The sequence below is a fragment of the Netta rufina genome (genome assembly GCF_964035555.1).
Source record: "Netta rufina genome assembly, chromosome: 1".
Classification (NCBI taxonomy): Eukaryota; Metazoa; Chordata; class Aves; order Anseriformes; family Anatidae; genus Netta; species Netta rufina.
In genome coordinates this window covers 53167088-53190118 of record NC_140123.1, presented here as the reverse complement: position 1 = coordinate 53190118, position 23031 = coordinate 53167088, and the positions used below count along the sequence as shown (strand labels likewise).

General features: G+C 36.5%; 1 protein-coding gene across 1 annotated transcript in view; it reads right to left on the bottom strand.

Moving 5' to 3' along the window:
* The window catches only part of GPC6 (glypican 6), a gene marked incomplete at both ends in the record, with an annotated part of 808075 nt that overhangs the window by 558916 nt on the left and 226128 nt on the right, over window positions 1-23031 (bottom strand). Inside the window, one exon of the mRNA XM_084301144.1 lies at window positions 5925-6083. Coding sequence (XP_084157270.1) covers window positions 5925-6083 — 159 coding nt within the window. The remainder of the gene's footprint in view (window positions 1-5924; window positions 6084-23031) is intronic.

Here is a 23031-nt window from a genome sequence, read left to right as displayed (position 1 = left end):
CCTTTCTTTTCCTGGTTGATTTTAATCAGGGATAGTACTACCTTACTATAAGAGTTCATCTCACTGTAGTGTTCTTATTTTGTTGCAAAGACACTTCACAAAACACATTTTTGTCACCTCCAATATCAAGGAAAGATTTTTTTTTTCCTCCCAGTTTTTCCATAAGCTGTGCAAGAAGAGAAAGAGGAACACATTCTTTCTGGGATGTTAGATATTCTTGCAAGTATTATTTTGGGAAATTATGTCTGAAACTTTCTTTCCTGCTTTGTAATTTACACTGCTACTGCTGTAACAAATAGGAAATATAAGTAGCACTAACGTAAGACTGATACAGATACAGATTGATCCTTATACCATTCAGTTTGTTTTCCTTCAGTGACGTCATGCTTCACACATTCTGCTGAAGGCTATCCATAACTATTCAAGCTCTTGATAGTTATTCTTACACGTTCTTTCATTTTTAACACCATTGCCAAGATTCTCATCCTTTTTAAATACGAATGAAGAGACAGCGTCTCTTTTATGAGGCTCAGATCAATCTACCTTAAATAATTTTATTTTCCATATTTTTCCTACAGCTATTTAAAGAATTCGTGAGAAAATGTCACCAAACAGGTATTTGTCTCCTCATTAACATTCATGACAACACCTTCTGGTAGGGATGGTTTGGGCTGTTGATGGAACAATATTTAAAAGAAATTGGCCTGTCTGTGAAACAGCTGCTCAGTAATGCCACTATGAAAGGGACTTAGTGATAATAACATGACGCTATTATAACTACAATGGGAGCATAATATATTTTAAGCTGCTTTGAGGCATACAGTGGAGGTCCAGGAATTACAGCATGATTGTTTGTTTATTGCTAGAAACAGAAAAGAGCTGATCATTTCATGTCTGCTTAGTCCTACCTAGTCTTGAAGCAGAAGAAAGGAAATATCTCCTGGAACTCCTCACTTCCTGTGTATTACCAGTCTGCTGGAAGGGCTTTTTGTTCTTTTTCCTAGATTTTGGAAGGATTTGTGTATTTCACTGCTGAAACAGATACTGCAATCTTTGTTAGTAAAGTTGATCCTACTGTTTTAAAGGATTTTTTTTTTTTTTTCTCATTTCAAGGCTTTCTTAGGGAAGATTCTCAAGAGAAGATTCACTGCATCCTCATGCACCCAATAGTGAAATTCCAGATACTGAATGTTTGGAAATTACCATACAGTATGGTAATGCAATGTTCAGTTTACAGATGTGGGCAATATATATGTACACATCTGTAAATATGGCTTAGCAAAAAAAAAGGGGAGGGGGCAATTTAGTGTAGTGATTTATGCTAATTTACACCAATCATCTAAGATATACAAAGCAAATTAGAAATCCTATTATCAGATACTTGTCTCTCAGAGATCTCCAAACCACACACAATACTAAAAAAAAAAAAAAGTGGATCTAGAAGAATGGAGAAAATCCCACCACAGTACCACCAGCATATTAGAAATGCTGATGACAAATGAGTAAAAAGTGAATAAGATCATACAGAGATTTAGGATACAAGAACTGATTGCCAGATAAAAGGAAAGCCATGTAACCGGTCCCAAAACACTTAATATTTTCTAAAATTCTCTGTTAAGAATTTTATTTTAGCTTCTCTTCCATACATATAGTTATTACATATGTTAGTTTTTAGATAGATTTCGAAAGTACTGCACTTCAGGTAAAATGAAATATAAAATTGACCTGGAAATGATGTAGGAACATTGTCAGAAGGCTGAGAGAGGTGAACCTTCCCTTCTACTCATCATGAGTAAAGTCACACTTGGAGCGCTGTATATAGTTCTGGGCTCCCAGCACAAGAGAGATATGGACATATGGGTACCATTCTAGCAAAGGACCCATAAGATGATTAAGGGCCCGGACCATCCCACATATGAGGAGAGGCTATGTGTTGGATCTGTCAGGGATGGAGTCATCCCTGCAGCATCCCCTGCAGCAGCCCACACAGTGCTGTGCTCTGCACTCGTAGCTGGAACAGCACTGGTATCATTCCAATGTTGTGTCTATTGCTGCATAGCGCTGGCACAGCATCAGGACTCCTTCCAAGCCCCTAAGAGCCAGAAGGCGGGGGGTGGGCAAGTGATGGGGGAAAGGGGGGGAGAGACATCAGCAGGGCAGCTGACCTAAACCAACTGAAGGGATGTTCCATAACACCTGATGTCACACTCAGCAATAAAAAGGGGGGCTCTCATGGGAGAGGGAGCTGTCCTCCTGAACAACCGCTATGCTTTTTGAAGCCCTGCTTCCCAGGACGTGGCCGAACATCGCTCATTGATAGGAAGTAGAGAATTTTTTTTTTCCTTCTCTCTGTGCTTCCGCACGGTCTTATTGTTTCTTTTGTTTCTTTTTCTCTCCATTCCCTTTCCCTTTAATTAAACCTTTCTCATCTCAAACCTCGAGCTCTTTGTGTTGTATTTTCTCCCCCTTCCTCTTTGAGGAGAGGGGGAGTGAGAGAACAATTGTGGTGGAGCTCAACTGCCCACCCAAGTATAACCACCACAGGCTGACAGATGGACTGTTCAGACTGCTGAAGAAAAAGCTCAGGATGATCTTATTAATGTGTATAAAACACTGAATAAGTTAGCATATAAAGAAAAGAATGTAAAGAAGTTAGCATATAAAGAAGTTATAAAGAAGTGTTTTTAAAAAATATGGAACTCAGTAGAGCCTAGTGACAGGACAAGAAAAAATGGTCACAAATTAAAAAATAAATTAATAAAAAAGAAAAATCCATTTGAACAAAAGGTTTTTTTGTTTGTTTGTTTTGTTTTTTTTTACTGTAATGGTGACCAAGCACTTACAAAGGTTGTGGAGTATCCATCCGTGGGGATACTCAAAATGCATCTGGACACGCTCCTGGGCAACCTGCTGTAGTTGACCCTACACACACTGGTGCACATCTGTCTGTCTCCAGAGATGCCTTCACATCTCAGCCATGTTCTGATTTTGTGATTCTGTGTAAGATTCTGTGACTGACCAGAGGCTAAAAAGGCAATCTTTAAGTCACAGCAGAATGAATTTCCTTGATGAAAATTAGTTAATGAATAATAATCTGGGGCATGACTCTGAAAGGTAAAATAGACCTCAAATTATTTCTCAAAAAAATGAAATCAGAAAATCATCTCATCTGTGCTTAAATGCATGAATGTGGAACAGATAGATGATAGAGAATCCAAAATACTACAAGATAAGAGAGGCAAGGCATATGAAGGTCAGCATATAATTCAACAAAGAGTCATACACTCTTAGAAAGTCTTATGTTGAGAAGGTTAGTGTACCTAGTACCTAAGACATGCCTAGTACAGAGGAAAGAAATTGCAAAAATCAACAAAACTTCCGTATCACTTTTAAGAGTTTGCAAAATTATATACATGTCTGCACAAACGTTAAAGCTGGCAGCAACACTCGTTCAGAATAACTCCTCAAGGAACCAATCATAATATACTCTCTATCTCAACATAACTTATATGTTCATGTAATTTGGTACTGCTTAAATGTGATATTCTTCTAGAACACAAGTCCTGTGCACAACTTGCATAGAATGATCAGAACTGGCTGTATTTGTTTTAATATTTGTGTTACACTAGCATCAAATGGCAGTCATGTATCAAAATTTCCTTGTGCAATCAAAGTACTAAATTAAAACAAAACAAAGCAAAATAAAAAGAGATGATCATGAGGAATTAGAACACAGAATTTATCTAACAATCCAATATTTGCTTTACACAAGAAAGTGTCATGACATTTTAAACTGAAAAAAAAAAAAAAGTAGCTGGTTTTATATTGAATGACAGCCTGTTAGATGAATGCATTTTTCTATGAACGTGTTTGCCTCCTAGAAAGACTAAACAGTTTTTCCATATAAGAGAACTACTTTTGAATAGTTTTATAGTGTCATTAAAATACTGAAACTCTAGATAAAATTCAAATGCTCTTTGATAATATTGAGACCTCACCTTGCAAGTTACCTTTTAAAATCAATGATTAGCTACATAGCCTTTCAATCCAGTTTCTGAAGAGTAGATCCATAAGAATCCCAAAACACAATATTGATAACTGGTCAGTAACTTTAAGCTTATATTTTACCATTAATAAAGACATACAATGGTTTTACAGAATTTCAGATTACTCAAAAAGCCATCACAATATAAAAACGCCTCAAGTTGCTTAAGTAATAAAGGACCATCAGAATTCATTGGTAAACAAGCTTGGAATTTTCATTAAACTGCCAATGAACACCAGTAATCATCTTGGTTTCCTTCTAGAAAATAAGGAAAGCCCTGCACATGCTGTTGGTGGTTTCAAACATTTGTTTTCCTTGCAGACTCATCTTGCAACACTGCACACAACTTCTAGATGTTTGTGGTTTTTTTTGTTTTTTTGTTTTTTTTTAATCCTTCAAGACAACTATAATTTTGAAAGTCTATAAGAAAAATAACTTAAAATTCAAAATAAAAATGGAAGACATCACAGCACAACCATCAGAACACTGCACAACCATCCACACCACAGTCCTTCCAAGGACATTTTCTAAACTAGCAATAGTTAGAAAATAGCAAATAGCAAAATTTAAAAAATAGCATCTGGTCTGCTACTCTAACATGTCCTTATATTTTTTCCCATTCCCTCCTTTTATAACTCATCTTACTTTCCATATCATATTGAGAATAAAAAAGATTAGGAAAAAATCATCTTTTAATTGGTTAAAAAGAATGATACAGAATTACTTTAAGGAGTTAGAGATATCTTCAGTTTTTTTGAATGCAACCTCAAGACTTCAAAGTAATCTGACTTCAGGGATAACCTTTCAACCAATCTCCTATGTATGCATATATGACCCATTACATAAGCCGGTGGTTATTCAGACTTACTGGACCTGTTTGCAGGATTTCTACCTCCATGCAAAGAAGCAACTCTGCCTCCTCTTCACAATGCTGGTTTACACATCTCAGTGCCAGTCTTTTCTACTTACACATATACAGAAATTTACAGAAATTTGCAGAGAGGTGAATTCAACACACAAATTTCTTATGTAGAGAAAGGCATGCCTGAATATTCTGAAGCTCTTTTACACTTTACTAGTCTGCAGTTTATGAGAAAAAATAGTGGCTTGCAAATATGTGTACAAACATTAAAAAAAATGTTTGATGTTCGTATTTAAAGACAAATATTTAGTAAATAGTGACTATCACACCTTGAATTTATAAAAAAAGGTCAAGGTATCATAAAAATGTATTAGAAATAAACAAAACCCCCAAACTGTCTTAATCAACTCTGAGTTAAAAAAAAAAAAAAAAAAAAAAAAAGTATTAATACATCTGGAATGGTTGGTATGAAAAACACTCCCAAATGTGGTTAAGACCTGACTGCTTAGAAGCCAGCATTCCTCTAAGAGACTGCAACATCACAAGAAAATAATGCAGGGAAAATACTACAGCCTTAAAATTAAAACTAAACTAAACTAAAATAAAAAAGCAGACTACAAAAAACAAACCTGCCTTGTGATTAAAAACAAACAAAAAAACACAACCAAACATGGAGATCCACAGTTCATCTTGCAACAGCGAACATAATTGCAAATCTAAATTTTGCATTTGAAATTAAGAGACAAAAATTATAAACCTCTCTATGCATATCTGATCTCCTTTTTCAACATTAGCCAAGCCTGCAGGCACTTAACAGTCTAATTCTTGATGGTATTGTAATTAAAGGCAATACTCACAAGGCTGATAAGCACACCAGCTGTAACTTAACCCTTATCTTAACCAAACTGACAACTGCAAATGTGATATCTAATTGTAAAGAGAACATTGGAATTAATTCTGGATCACTGTCTTTTAAATCATTTGACCTTGAAAATAAGTAAATTATATACAGCCTACCATCAAACTTCTTGTGCCGGGACACAAAAGTGGTGCGTACAAAGTGACTTGTCTCCTCCACCAAGTTTTCAAACTCCAGTTTGCTCTGCTGGCTTAACTTGTCCTCCATTTCTGATGTGCAGCATGTATATTCCTGAGGGCAGATTCTCAAATGTTCCCCTGAAATCACAAGGAAAAAGGCATTAAAAATGTCTGAATAAAGACAGAAATACATCAGATCTGAATATGCATGATATCCCTTCACTTAAGGAACGCAGTCTACATAAAAATCTCTTTAAGGCTTGACCACTTCATTGGGAACAATTTGAATCTGCATCAACAATTTTGCATATTTTGGCATTCCTCACTGAGGTGGAGAGACACACTTTGTAGAGATGTTTTGATGCTTCAGAAGGTGGAACCATCTCAAGATGAAAGTGGTTCTTGAACTGAAGCTTTCTGCATAAACAGATGTATACTTAAAAATTCTAAGATGCTTGCTTTCTGTTTGTATTCAAAATGTCTTGAGTAATACTTAGCAATATGACCCACTAAAAGCCATCAAATCTTTCTGTTTTTTGAAAAACAGAAATTATGTTTTTCCACAGACAGGTCCTACATGCCCAAATACACCAAAACATTCTCCCCTTCTTCTTAAATGTATTATAATGATTATGTTTGGGTGCCACAAATTTTCTTGGACAGCATTTCTTGTAAGATCCAGCAAATGCTCCACTGAATGGGAGAAGGCAATGAAGAGTTTAATTAATGCTTATGTTATACGGAAATGCAATGTAAAAGGTAATGAAAGCCTCTTATTTAATTCAATAGATTTCTCTCTTGAAGCACTGTGCCGGTTCTCCTGACAATATTGCTTTCTTTGGTACAATTTGCAAGGTGAAACCAATTCTTTAGCTCATGAAATTAAAATGGTCTGTTATTACATGAAATGTGAATTTTCAATTGACACTGTAGTAGGGTGTCAGAAACATTTAGTTCAGTTTGTGTGAAGGTAAGAAATTCTGCCATTCCCTCTTGAGAAATAAAAAGAATGATCTGCCTCTATGATTAAAGTTACTTGTAAAGCAATGAAAACATTTAGTTTTCTGTACACTGAATCCTGATTAAAAATCCCTCTGCAAATCTCTTAAAGGAGCAAATAAAATGATATACAGAGCCCAAGGGTTAAATAAATATGGGGGATCTGATTCTCATTTATATCAAGGTCCCTTTGTACCACTGCTGAGACATAAAAAAGATTTAAATGCAATTTATACCTACTTTAAGACTACTTTTCACCATTCTTATTATGTAGTGAGGAGAATCAGGCCCTGAGGCTTATACTTCCCAGGGGTGTAATACATTTAGCTGCTGCATCATTTCGAAAACAGCATCAAAAAGAGGTTTGTACATGCTTAGAATAAACATTGTCTTGAGTATGCCCTCACTTTATTTATTTATTTATTTATTTATTTATTTATTTATTTGTTTATTTATTTATTTATTTTTAATTTAGTTTAGATTTTGAATGAAGTCTTTTGATTTGAGGTTTAGTCATTCCTCAACCCATCTACCCTCACTTATTTTTTCTGCAGTAACTTGTAATATGTGAACTACAATGCTATGACTTTTCTTTTAGCAGTCTCAAGATTTTTTAAAATCTCGTATATATACGTCTTCAGAAAGGATCAGTTACTTATTATCAGTTACTCTTCTGCAGTACCACCTGTAAGTACCAATCATTTACAAAAACACCATTAAATAAAACAATGTAAAAAACATGGGAGAAGAGATACTCCATGACCATCAAAATATTATAAGTATTCTTTCCTATGAATGCTATGCGTTATCAGTGCAGTAGGATAATTCCTTTCCCTTCTTAAGATCACACATCTAAGCCAGAAACAACACATGAAGAGACCAGTGAGCCAGCTGCTGTCAAACATAAATGACAGTGGCAAAAAATGCTCACTTTACACACTGTATTGTTGTCACATTAATCAGAAACTATTCAACACATAACATGCAGCTGAACAGGTACCATATCACAGAATGACAATATCACAGAATTGTGTAGGTTCAGAGAGACCTCAAGATCGTCGAGTCCAACCTCTGACCTAACACTAACAAATCCTCCACTAAACCATATCACTAAGTTCAACATCTAAACGTCTTTTAAAGACCTCAAGAGATGGTGACTCCACCACTTCCCTGGGCAGCCCATTCCAACTCCTCACAACCATCTCAGTAAAGAAGTTCTTCCTAATATCCAAGCTAAAACACCTCTGGTGCAACTTTAGCCTGTTCCCCCTTGTCCTGTCACCAGGCACTTGGGAGAACAGACCAATCCCCATCTCTCTACAGCCTCCTTTAAGGTACCTATAGAGAGCGATTAGGTCACCCCTCAGCCTCCTTTTCTCCAGGTTGAACAAACCCAGCTCCCTCAGCTGCTCCTCATAGGACTTGTTCTCCAGATCCCTCACCAGCTTCATTGCCCTTCTATGGACTCACTCGAGCACCTCGATGTCCTTCTTGTAGCGAGGGGCCCAAAACTGAACACAGTACTCGAGGTGCGGCCTCACCACAGCCAAGTGCAGGGGGACAATCACTTCCCTAACCCTGCTGGCCACACTGCTTCTTATACAAACCAGGATGCTGTTGGCCACCTGAGCACACTGCTGGCTCATACTCAGCTGACTATCCACCAATACTTCCAGGTTCTTCTCCAAAAGGCAGCTTTCCTACCACTCCTCTCCCAGCCTGTAGCTCTGCTTGGGGTTGTCGCGCACCAGCTGCAGGACCCGGCACTTGGCCTTGTTGAACTTCAGACAGTTGACATCAGCCCATCGGTGCAGCCTAACCAGATCCTCCTGCAGAGCCTTCCTACCCTTGAGCAGATCGACACACGCACCTAACTTTGTGTCATCTGCAAACTTACTGAGGGTGCACTCGATCTCCTCATCCAGAACATCGATAAAGATATTAAAGAGGCCTGGCCCCAGTACAGAGCCCTGGGGAACACCACTAGTGACCGGCCTCCAGCTGGATTTGACTCCATTTACCACAACTCTTTGGGCCCAGCTATCCAGCCAGTTTCTGACCCAACGAAGTGTACGCCAGTCCAAGCCATGAGCAGCCAGTTTCTTGAGGAGAATGCTGTGGGAAACGGTGTCAAAAGCCTTGCTGAAGTCAAGGTAGACTATATCCACAGCCTTTCCCTCATCCACCAAGCACATCACTTTGTCATAGAAGGAGATCAGGCTTGTCAAGCAGGACCAGCCTTTCATAAACCATGCTGACTGGGCCTGATCTCCTGGTTGCCCTGTAAGTGCCGCATGATGACACTCAAGGTCATCTGCTCCATGAGTTTCCCTGGCACTGAGGTCAAACTGACAGGCCTCTAGGTTCCCAGGTCTGCCCTCTGGCCCTTCTTGTAGATGGGCTTCATGTTTGCCAGCTGCCAGTCAACTGGGACCTCCCCTGATAGCCAGGACTGCTGATAAATGATGGTAAGTGGTTTGGCCAGCTCCTCCGCCAGTTTTCTCAGCACCCTCGGGTGGATCCCATCTGGCCCCATTGACTTGTGCACATCCAATAGCCGTCGCAGTTCGCCAATCATTTCCTCATGGATAGTGAAGTGCCACATCCTGCTCCCCATCCCCTTCCACCAGCTCAGCGTACTGGGAATCCAGAGAGCAACTGGCTTTGCGGCTAAAGACTGAGGCAAAGAAGGCAATAATCACCTCCGCCTTTTCCTCATCTTTTGTAACTAAGTTCCACCCCCTGCATCCAGTAAAGGCTGGAGATTCTCCTTAGTCCTCTGTTTTGCGTTGATGTATTTGTAAAAACATTTTTTGTTGTCTTTAACGGCAGTAGCCAGATTGAGCTCCAGATGAGCTTTGGCCTTTCTACTTTTGTCCCTGCACTGCCTCACAACATCCTTATAGCTTGTGAACGGCCGGGGAGGGGGCGCTGCTGGCTCCGCCTACGCCTCGTTCTCACCTCGTTCACCTCCCTCAGGAGGGCTGGCGGCTCCCTGAAGTAGGCTCAATGCCGGAAAAATTAGCCCTGCCTATCCGATCACCCGCTCCGCTGCAGAACGTGTCTGCCCTGGAGCCCATCACCTTGGCAAGTGCCACAATATTAATACAATACAAACAATATTAAGACACAGTAAGCCTTCTGTTAGTAACAGCGATGTTCTGAGTTTTTATTAGGTGTCACAAATACAAGAAAAGTTGACATACCGTGTCCTTAGAAGCAGTGCTGTGTGCTTGATTAAATAAGATAATATATATCTTATCCTTACATCTGAAAACACCTTCCTACACAAACCCAGGTGCTTTTCCTTATTGGAAAGCACCAGGGAGACCTACTCTCCCACTTTCAGTCACATTGGTTGTTTACACTTTCTGTAATGACAATATCCTTTAGTGCTGTTGATGTCATGAATTTTAATAAAATTAAAATTTATTTCCTCTATTTCACTTTTTTTTTTTTCTTTCTTCCATATGGTTTTCTTTGTTTTCAGAACTGCTGGACTGTCAAGTAAACTAATGTTATTCATCAAGGCACTGTGTTTACTGAGTAATAGCCGTGGGTCTAGGTTTTTAAGATGTTATGTTATGCTGAATATTATGACACATTAAAGTATATTGAACACAGTATAACAGTCAATTTTGTAGCAATATTAATATTCCTCTTGTTTATTTATTTTATGGTCTTATTTTCTCTTTACTGCAAAAACTACTTCCCAATTTACTTTAAAATCCTGCTTAGCTGCTACAAATTCATTCAGGTTTCTACTGTACTTATTTCTTATACCTGTACATATATCTTCATATATATATTTTTTTAAATTTTAATTCAACAGATACTCATTCATTCATGGGTCTGTTAGCTGATGAAATGTGAAACTCCTAATTAAATAAACATTCACAACTTCTCTATCACTTCATTGCTTTACTCTCCTAACAATGTGTTTTCCTAAATCATGTTTACTAATATCTTCATTACAGATTACTAATTTATAAACAGCTTTTTTAAAACAAACAAAACAAAACAAAACAAAACACATTTTTAGTTCTTCACCCTCTATTTTCATGGAAAGAACTAATAATGAAAAATGTCATGCTGCTTTTCATATTTTGTTTCAAGATTATCTTTTTCTTCCTCTCATTTCCTACATTGGAGGCTCCGGTCAGGTTACAGATACAGCAAAAACATTTTCCTTTGCCCTGTGGCAGTGGAGTGTTGGCCGATCAGCTTGAGAGGTTCAGGTGCACTTAGCAAAGATGAAGGCTTTGAAAATTGAGGCTCATAAGCTCTATCATGTTAGTACTGAGCATGAGTGGCTGCATGCTCCAAAGACTCACAATTTGGTCCAAACCTTGGGATGATTCCTGGGAATGGTGAGTGGAAACTCTCTGAGAAATAATCTTTTCTGTATGTGTTAATATTACTTATGTGTTGATATGTGTTAATATGTTAATATGTGTTAATATTTGCTTTTTAACAGTAGTGATTACCATTTTGTGTTTGTTCTTATTAAACCTCCAATTCATGTTAGAATGGACAAATCATTCATTCAGTCATTAGAAAAATAAAAAGGTCATGATTTTATCCAAAGAAAAGTAATTTTTGGTTTGTTTGTTTGTTTGTTTGTTTTAAGGGGTATGCACTTTATTTTGGATTTTTCCCTTATTTTGTGCAAATCTCTGATAGAACAGACTGCTTGAATTGGAAATAAATCTGCAGGCTTTATTTGGTTGGTCTTTCTCAATTTCCTTGAATGAGACCATTTAGCATTTGTGTTTTATAACATTTGTGTTGTATCACTTTGAAAGGAGTTTAATCACTGTTTTGTGTTTTTATACACCTTATGTATTTTGCAGGCTAAAAATATGATCACAGCTCATGTACAAATTCTTGCCCTGGGAAACTCCAAATGGTCTACGTGCATGTGCTAATTTTAGTAAAGATTTCTATGTTACAATTGTCATTGGATGTAACTGACTAATTTTTCCTTGTGGTAAATGGTGTCTCCACAGACAAGTTTGACAGAATGTAGCTACCAGCATTTTGCCAGATTAAACAAGTACTAACTCAGCAGTTCCCAGCAAGCTACACTAACTCTTCTAACCACCATTATCATCTGAAGATACTGACCTACATACCTCCTTTTGTAGCCTATGTTATCAGCTACTAGTATTTCATTTTTATTACAACTGTAATCTAACATCCGCCTTCATATGATCCAAATTGGTCAATTTTGCAGCTGAATTTGGTAATTTGGATAGCATGTTGCTTTGAAGTGTAATAAAAACAGTTTATAGAACTTCTTCTTCTTCTTCTTCTTCTTCTTATTATTATTCAGATATTTTAGTTTGGTGTCCCCAAAATATGCTATAAAAGAGTTTTTAAAATTTGCAATTTACATGTCTCAAGCTGAATAACTGTTTCTGATATGTATAAAAATGCCAGAACTGAATTAAATGTGTTAGCTATTTGGAGAAGATGGAATTTGAAGGAACAGTAAACCCTATGGAATATAACACTACCCTTAACAATTTCGCCACCAGATTTCCTAAATACCTGATGCAATCACTGTGGAAGCATAACTGTATAAAATGTTTACAGTGTCAGATTTTTATTTATTTATTTATTTATTTATTTATTGGGGAGGAAGGGGAAGAAGGAGGTCACATTTATATGTTTAACAATTTCAGTAACACTTCTTTCTGAGGTAGTCAATATTTTATAGTTTCTATGCGAATCGTAATTTCACACATATATATACGTATATATATATATTTCAGATTTTCTTGTTTCTACAGAATGGTTGTATGAACACTATGACTGGTGAAAATTGAAACTTACAGTGACCACACTGCTTCATGAATTCAACAATGAATAAATTCTAATAAAAAAAGTGTGAATTCAAGGTGTGCTTTCAAACTTGGACACTCTGTAGGCATCAACAGAGCCTAAAGGAATTGAAGAAGCTTTTTTGAATTGAAGGTTTTCATCCTTCATACTGCTATTTAGATTAATGTGATTGGGCTTCCTCATTAACCATGTTTTTTAAAATTATAAATATCTATCTTTACAGATCTGCTTCAGACCTGCTCATATTCAGTCTTTCGTGGACAAGGTAGTGTAATTTATTATACACTTCAGAGCTTCTTATCTCTCAGCTCTCTGGAACTCGTTTGCTTCTAGATTAATATTTTCCACTATATTTTCTACATTTTTATTTTTATTTTTTTTTAAATAGTTAATAGAGTAAAAACCAAACCAAACTCTCATTCAGCTTTAACTCTTGCCCACTCTTTTGAGATTTACATCTTTTTGTGCATTGGCAAATATGTTTCTGAATACCTGCTTTTCAAAGTTTTCAATTTCTTAAGTGCATTGCTGGTGAAATCTGGAACATTAGAGAACTTTTTATGATTGCATTACTAAGTTTTTATTATGGAAAACTATTTTTCCCTAACACTTTCATCAATCTGCCACTCAAACACGTGAATAGAAAATGCTGCTGTAGAACAATTTGACTCACAGTCATCTTTAACTAAAAAAATACTAAACGGCAGTATCATATTTTCTGCATTAAATTATTTAGCAGTTAAAACTAAATTAGAAACATGAATTTCATCATCTCAGCCACTACTCAAATTGTGAAAATGAAAATATCATTTTGTTGGACAAAATCTGATCTCTAACCAAAAGACCTAAGGCTTCTTCTGAATTTGTAATTATCTTCTCTGTGGGGTATAACAGCCTGCAAGCAGCCTCTGTAAAATTCCACCTGACATTCAAGGCACAGAATTGAACTTTCCTACTTAAACTAAAAGGAAACAGATTATGATTTAAATTAATTCCTTTGTAATGTTGGTCTGACAAGTGATGATTGGAGCAATTTTTACAGACATAATGACAGCTGAAGGAAGGCAGGGAAAACTGTCTGTAACATACAGATCGAGTCATCAGACATCACTCCCCTAATTTTAATCATTGGAACGTTGAACTTCAAAAACTTGCATGTCCAGTGGATTCCAATAAACCAGTGCAACTACTCTATGAAGGAGAATGACTCATTTGTTTGCCCTGTACCCAAATAATCTTTCCTCAGATTCCTTTTGTTCCTTGAATGCTTTCAGGTCAATTAAAAAATGAATGCCTTCCAAATAGACCGATAATTAGTTAACAGTCTCTTCATTATGGGTCCCACAGGGAACATTCATTTACAAGAAGCCCTGACCCTGTAGTCCTTGGGAAGTACTCAGTAATAAGTTACAGAAGCAGAGGCCAAGGCAAACCTGTTCAGACTAGGACTACACAGATGCTAAAGAAAGAGCTGAAATCCCTAGAGCCTTCCTAACTAAACTACTAGAAGCAGTATCACTACTCTAACACTCAGGTTCATTTTATTTTCCAAGCATACACAGCCAGACAATTGGTTTTTGCTAGCACAGTTTGTGAGAAGAATCTTTAGTTACCTCCTGGGGGGTGTATTACTGGCATTTTGCTCAGTGCGTTGTGAAAAGAAAACCGTAAGTCTGTGATTCAGTACCGTATAGTTTCATCATCTCACTGGCTAGATGGCTGCAATTTTCTGACTTCAAAGCTTGTTTCCACCTGGGAACAGTGGCCAACTTCCCCTCCCCATCAACCAACTTTTGCTATTTATTATGTTCCCTACCATAATATCAGAAATATATATCTTATACAGCATTATAGCAAGAAAGAGAATAGTAGCAACGCATTACAATACATTACTTTACTATGATCACAAAACATAGTGAAAGCATATTTTGTATTTCAGCTGCTCTCAGGACAAGCTAGTTGGAATTAGATGATCTTTAAGGTCCCTTCCAACCCAAACCATACTGTGATTCTATAATAACACTGTCCACAATCATATAATTATAAACATTTTGATCAACATGTGTCATGTAACACTGAAATCCAAAGATGTAATTGCAGGATGTGATGAATCAGACAGGTTTACACTGCTTAGTTCAAGTACCCATAGGAATACGACAGCAGGACAGAGTGGAGTCCATTGCCTGAGCTTAACTGGGTATGCTATACTGCCAAAATGAATCCTTAAGGATAAGCCCAAAACAAATCCTTAATGGTTACCCCATTAGTAATATACATGCAACAAAAGTTAAAGTTGCATGAACTACAGTCATGACATTTGATTACACTGTCAAGAATACTTTAAAGACATGCAGATCCCTTGCTGATCACTGTATTGTCATATATAAAATCCATGTTTCTAAAATATTAATACTATTTTAGCAACATCAGTTTAAGAGTCCTTAACCACAGTGTTCTTCTCTCATTCGCATAGCTTCAGTCAGCCCAAAGAAACTTTTTAATGCTAACATTAAACAGATAAACTTACCTTCCCATTTTTTGGTTTGTAATGACACACTTTCCTGCAAATTCAGTTGTAGAAACAGTTCACAAAGACAATTACAATATATGTCATGCTGATCTTAATATGAAGGCAGTATTAGGCATTTTGGTGATAAGACTTTGGTGTTTCTGCCATAAACTGAGATACTCATCAGCCTAATCACAGAACTCAGTTCAGCCTTTTAACTTTCCCTTTTCTTAATTGCTTGAGGAAAAGAAGGTATTAAAGAGGACACTAAAACTTATAAAGACCTTAGAGTCCTTTTATTGTAGTTGCTCAAGGTCTACCCATCAAATTACAGGGCCAGAAACTCTGTCATTTTTCTTTTTACTTCTATTTGTAATCAACAACTGTAAAGAACAAACTGTCCCTTCCAGATCCTAAGTATTAACCTAACAATGACAAACGATGCAAAGCAAAAAAACAAGTAATTTCCATGTTTATGTGTTTTTGACTTTATAGATGGTTTCACACTGACAGACAGGTAAGGTCCAATATACTGCTCTCTCATTCCCCCTCCTCAAAAGAACGGGGTGAGAAATATGATGAAAAAAATGGACATGGATTGAGACAAGGAAGAGCTTAAAGTAAAATAAAATGCAAAGGCTGCTCAGAAGCAAAATGAGAAAACAATTATTCTCTGTAACCCATCAGCAAGTGATGTTCAGCCATGTCTTGGGAAGCAGAGCCTCAATACAGGTAGCAGTTCTTTTGGGAAGACCAGTGAGAGTCCCCCCTTCCTTTTCTCAGCTTTTATTGCTGGGTGTAATGTCATATGTTATGTAATGGTATCCTGTGCTCTTTGGTCAGTTTAGGTCATATGTCCTGGTGATGTCCCCTCTTGTCCATCCCCAGCCTACTGGCCTTGGGAGACAGCTTTTATGCTGTGTCAGCACTACTCAGCAATAGCAAGAACATTGCTGTGATACCAATGATCTTCTAGATACAAGAGCACTATATGGGCTGTTGTAGGGAAATCTAACTTCTCAGAAAGACACAGTACAAATAAATAAATAAATAAAATAGGAGAAAAAATATTAAAAGTGAAAACAAAACAACAAAAAATACTTTTATTTTTCTGCCCAAAGAAGCCTGCTAGAAATATGGCCAGAAGTAGACTAATAAATAAATCCCTGAATGCAAGAGAGTCCAAAAACATGCAACAAATAATATCCTGTTACCCTCCACGCAAAGGTCCCAGTGTCTGAGAGCTGTTTGGTGCAGCTTGGTTGCATGAACTCAGCTCAGTTTTATAGATCTAATTACTGTTACAGTATGAGAAAGTCAATGCTAAAGACATGAAAGGTACTGGAAACAAAACCAGTGGCAGGATTTTGAGAGTTGGAGGATTTCAAAGGAAGTCTACCTAATATGGGAAGGTATAAAACCCCATGGGAAAAAAAAAAAAAAAAAAAAGTGGCAAACTGGAAGGTAGATATTCAGCAACAAGGAAGATCAGCCCATTCCCAGCCTGACTGACAACTGCATAGCCACCAGAAAGTTATTGGGTGTCGCATCATTGATCATACTACTGCTTTGCATTACTCCTAGTTATCCATCATGTATAATAACCAAAAAATGATTAACTTGTGCTCTTATGTTGTGTGTATCTTGCTTGCAGAGTCTCTTGGTACACATCAAAATTTACTAGAAGTGACTCAGAGAGAGCTGACTCACAAGGGTCAGGGGAAAAAATGTTCCCAGCCACTCTAACTAATGGGCCAGGTGGAAGAAGATAACCTCAGGAGAGGGGTGCCTTTCTTCTTCAAGCTGCTTATTGCCAGTGACATCTCCTTCAGGAGGATGGACACAGAACTACAGAAGTAAGTATTTACTTTCCTAAAGGTGTACAACAGAACGGTCTGTGATTTCCCACAGTAAAACTTATGCAATTTAGGAACTCAGGCCTTTTTCTTCCCACTCCTACCAAAAATGACACTTCTTCAGTTACAGGGGATACTAGCTGACACAGGAGGAAGAAATATGGGTACAGATGTTCACTGATAATGTGATGTTGGAAAGTTCTTTTATCTAATATTTTTCCTACTGACTTTCTTTGACCATTTTTAGGCTGTTTTGGTTCTCTTATATGACAAACATAAGTTCACTGTACTGAAAAAGATGTGCATTAAAATATGAATAAAAAAATGAATTACAAGGTTTTTAATTATCAATGTGAATTTAAAGATTCTTTACAGATATTGACAACTATAGGATGAGACCACTTGCTCTATTATTAAAGCATGGGTAGACAAACTTTTGATGAAAAAGCAAGAAAGTCTGAAATATTTTCAATAAATTTTATTTCCCTAGGAATCTCAAGATTCAGCAACACAGACCAACATTCTCGAAATCCTTTGTTCATTGCTGCTGTCAGGCTGTTAGTTTCAATAACCAGCTGACAGATCTCCAAGAGCCTGGCTACAGGCTGAGGTGTTCGGGTCTTTCAAGCAAATTGAAACTTGAAGAAACTCAGTGAAGAAACTGAGGCACCAGGCAGTTGGTATGTGTGCCTGGGGGCTTGCACCCATGTTTCTTAAGGCTAACACTCTCTGTATACAATGACTCTGGAACCAAAGTAGTTGAACGAGTCCTCAGTCCTTTTTCAAAGATCTGAACCTTGAGTAGTGGAGGGTCCTTCAGAGGATGAAGGACTATGCATTCAGGAAGCCTGGCAAAAAGGAGTGACATTGTCTTTGATTTTAAGAGGTCCTGAGGAGGACACAAAGCAGGAGTACCTTGCATTGCAGATGCTGCAAACTTGTAAGTACAAGTAGTCCTGCAGCCTGTCAGGAAAAACAAACAAACAAACAAACAAACAAACAAAAAATACAATATTCTTTAAATCAATATTTTTGAACATATAATGGCTCTGAGAACTTTTAGCTCATTATAATTGACAGAAACTATGCTGTTACCAGCTAGCATAATAATTTCTACCAAGAGGAAAATGAAAGCTTTTAGCAGACAGTACCTTAGCCTGGAACAATTGCACATTTCAGCTGTTTCAAATAGTGTCTGAGATCTGATTTTATCATTAGTCCTACATATGTGTTGTTGTTGTTCCTTGTTTTATTATTTTTTTTTTCTATTAAATTTTGCCACAATTAAAGACTGAACAAATTTTTAGCTCTTTCTATTACTGCCTTTTGTCAGTACGCTCTGGCCTGAGATACATGGTGAGGTGCAGGGTCTCCAAAATCAATGACAAAGAGTTTCTTGCCCTTCCAGTGTTCTAATGTTAAAGGTTTGACCTTTATGATTAAAGATCAGCTTGAAAGGAAATCCCTATCTATATCTAGTATTCTGTTATGTAATCATATTCTTGAAATGACATTTTTGACTGAAATGAAAAAAAAAAAAGACTCCTGAGTACTTTTACAGACTTCATAAAAGCACTTAAATCCAGAAAAAAAATATTTTATTTTATTTGTTTTGTTTTGTTTTATTTTACTTTATTTTATTTTAAAATTATTGTAACATGGCCTTATAGGCACTGCATTTTCCTTGATGAATCAGTAATTCTTCTTCATTATGGTTAATAAATGTTATTTCCCATAAAGATGACAAGGCACTATAACCTGTTTACTTGCACACTTCAGCTGACATAATATGGACAGATATCATTCCAAGAGAATTCTTTTTCTCTGCCAATCTGTAGAAGATAGAGCCAGGAAGAAAGGAGGCAAAGACTACTTTCAACATCATGGCTATTTGTGGTTATTTCTCTTTAGTATAAGTCTTAGTATAAGTGTGTATATATATATATATATATATACACTACTATATCTATCTGTCTAGATAGATAGATATACTACTATACTATATAGATAGATACATATACTACTATACTCCTCTATAGATAGATATATAGATATCTATCTATATAAGTATATATATTAAGTATATAAAGAGAAGTATAATATACTTCTCTTTAGTACAGGGCTCTTAGGCTTCTGTCTACATCAGAGCACTTAGAATACATTTTTTTTTTACTTGCTTCCTTCTTTCAGAAACTGCACAGAACAAGGCATTCCCTGGCTACTGCTTCATAGATGTATCAGGAAGATGTATCACACTAATAACAGATGGAAATTTCAAGCCAACTTAGGGCATGTCTGTAAAAAAACTCTGCTAGCTTTGCCCAGCATACACCTAAAACTGTAAAAACAATTTTAAAACTCCTTTTATTACTTTTGTTTAATGACAGTGAAAGACAATACTATTGACAGACGTCAATACTAGTCAATTGTCAATACTATTTGCTTTCTCTGTCATTAAGAAATAATAACAATAACAGAAAATATTATAATAAAACTCACAATATTCTTTTCCTGATTACTACCATTATTCGCTATCTAAAGAAGTCACATGTATTTTATTTTCTTGTATAACACCAATTTAGTTATAAGAAATGACTGACAATATTCAGTTAAAGTGTACACCTAGTAAACCATATATGTGAACAATATTAAATTATTTTTTTCCATTTTTTCTAAGCTATCTGTCCTCTTGGCAAGTAAAGGTAATATCTTTCATTAACAATAAGAACAAAAGTGTTTTAATTTATCTGATAAACTGTGTAAAGCACCTATAAGAGGTTCTTCACTGATAGCTATATAGACTGTCACAGGAGCAGACCTTCTATTTCTATGTGTCCCATTTCTCTAATGTGTGCCTCCTCTAGTTTGATTTAGGGTCAATGAGGAAACACAGGAGATGGAACTCGGCTCTGGTATGGTGATTTAAACAACCTGGCCAGAAAGTTGTTGCTAAAACCAATAATATGTATAAATGATGAACACTTGCACTGAATTACATATGTAATTAAATGCACACCATTAAAAACTGCACTTTCTTCCTGTGAAACAGTTGAAAACATTTTCTGAAAATTTGTAGTCAAGTTTGGCCACTTTTGTAATGAAAAATATCGAGATAAATCTGCTTATAATATATTTATGAGATTAGGGAACAAATCACATTCTGTAAAAGACTCAGGTTACAAAAAACAAATTCAGAATGGTTTATAAAAAGACAGGTATAAAAATACACACAACTGCAAGTAAATAACCTCTTCTATCAGTTGGTGCTTTTCTAAATTAGAAATTAGGGATTCATAACCCCAATAAATTCAATATATTACTACTTAATAGCTCTCACAGTATTTTATGATTTTGAAAGAGATTTATAGTTTTATAATGATGAAAATTATAGTCCAGGTGCTATTAACTTCACTAAAAGCTATTCATTAAAAAAAAAAAAAGGAAATCTTATACAACTTCCATTAAATAGAAAATGCAAAAGCATTTTCTTAACACTTTCCCTTGTCTACTGTTTTTGAAGAAAAAAAAAAAGTGTGTTCTGAGGTGACTTCAAAGCAGTGTAATTAATTTGGTGGAGTTAATAAGTATGTGTTTAATGAATAGTCTTTTTTTTTTTTTGCCTATTTTCTATGTCCATTTTGTACAGCAGCAGTTTTCAGCACTGTGCAAATGTTTCCAATAATTTTCTTCCAAATGCAAATTCACTTCCTGAATGATTGTATTATCAAAGCCAATTTTAGCTGATACTACTGTTAAAAGATTAATGTCCTAGAGGGAGAATCAGATTACTACTTGCATTCTTTTAACATCACTTTAGGACTACTCCCAATCTCCTTTCAGTTGGAGAGCATGCTTTTTAAGAACAAAATAGTAGGGTTGAGTAGGTTTAACCTTCTTTCAATATGGTTATAAATAAATATCTAAAGCTAAAATTGTGTCATAATGGAGTTATCATCCAAAATGAATACTGCGTATTCTCATGACAAAATTACAAAACTTATATAAAAACTATTACAATTAAGTAATGAAACAGATATTTTATCTATCCTAGGTTAAAGTTGCTTCCAAAAATATGAAAAGCTATCCACAAACTTCAAAGTAAACTTCTGCAATAATAAATAATAAAAATATTATTAAGAATAATAGTAGTAATAATGGAGTAATTTTAACAACTGGAAGTTCCACTAAACTGTACAGGATTATTTACATACCTAAAGTTACTCATCCATTAACACCATTAAAAGTAAAATTCAGCAGCAAAAGTACATAACTTTCATTTATCTCTGTCTTACATTCATAACTGAATTATTATTAACTGTTGATTGAGTATTGAATTATTGATTTTCCTTTGCTGATAATTTATCTAAAATATAGGAAGCCCCAGGGATGATCATCTGCTCTATGAAAGAATCACAGAATCCCAGTTCTCCTATCTTTGGCCAAGCAGGATATAAAATGAACGTTACTGGATTTGGGATAAAGTTTTATTTGAGATAAAATTAACTAGAATGATTCATGTATCACATTATCAAAAGTCCTTCTTTTTACCTTTCCTTATATCATATAAATATGTGGTCACACTTAAATGACTACTTATACATAATCTGGCTATAAATTCAAAAAACAACCTCTGTACTGAAATCTAAGATATCTAAAAGAGCATCAAATTAAGCACCTGCATTTATCTCTTTTTTCCTGTGATACAAAAGGTACTTCTGTTGCAAGAAACTAGAAATACTGAGCAACAAAAATCTTGAATTCCTGTAAGTCTTAATAGTCTAAAACCATGTTTACTATTACCATTAACAAAATTATATTTAAAAGCTTTTTTGTGTATTTTTTTTTTTTAATTGGCAGTCACAGAATCACAGAATGGTTGCGGTTGGAACACTCTCCTGTATGTCAATCCCCTGCTCAAGCAGGGCCACTTACAGCTGTTTATCCAGGATCATACCCAGGTAGCTTTTGAAGAGCTGCAAGGAGGAGACCCTACAACCTCTCGGAAACCTGTGCCAGTGCTCCACCACCTGCACAGTACAGAAGTGCTGCCTAATGTTCAGAGGGAGCCTCCTGTGTTCCAGTTTGTGTCCTGGCAATGGGCACCACTGAAAAGAGCATAGCTCTGTTCTCTTTGCACCCTGCCTTCAGACATTTATACGCATTGGTAATGTCCCCTCTGAGCCTCCTCTTCTCCAAGATGAAGAGTTCCAACTCAAAAGCCTCTCCTCACGGGAGAGATGCTCCAGTCCTTCGAGTCCTTCATAGGCTTTTATTGGACTCTTGTCCAGCCCTGGGCACAGTACTCTGGGTGTGGCCTCACGAGTGGTCAGGAGACTCCCTTAACCTGCCAGCAACACTTTATAGAATCACAGAATCGTTTAGGTTGGAAGAGACCTCCAAGATCACCTAGTCCAACCTCTGACCTAACAAATCCTCCACTAAACCATATCCCTAAGCTCTACATCTAAACATCTTTTAAATACCTCCAGGAATGGTGACTCAACCACTTCCCTGGGCAGCTGATTCCAATGCCTAACAACCCTTTTAGTAAAGAAGTTTTTCCTAATATCCAAGCTAAAATTCCCCTGGTGCAACTTCAGCCCATTCCCCCTTGTTCTATCACCGGGCATGTGGGAGAATAGACCAACCCCCACCTCGCTACAGCCTCCTCTAAGGTACCTATAGAGAGCGATAGGGTTGCCCCTGAGCCTCCTCTTCTCCAGGCTAAACAACCTCAGCTTCCTCAGCTGCTTCTCGTAAGACTTGTTCTCCAGACCCCTTACCAGCTTCATTGCCCTTCTCTGGACTCTCCAGAGCACCTCAATGTACTTCCTGTAGTGAGGGGCCCAAAAGTGAACACAGTATTGGAGGTATG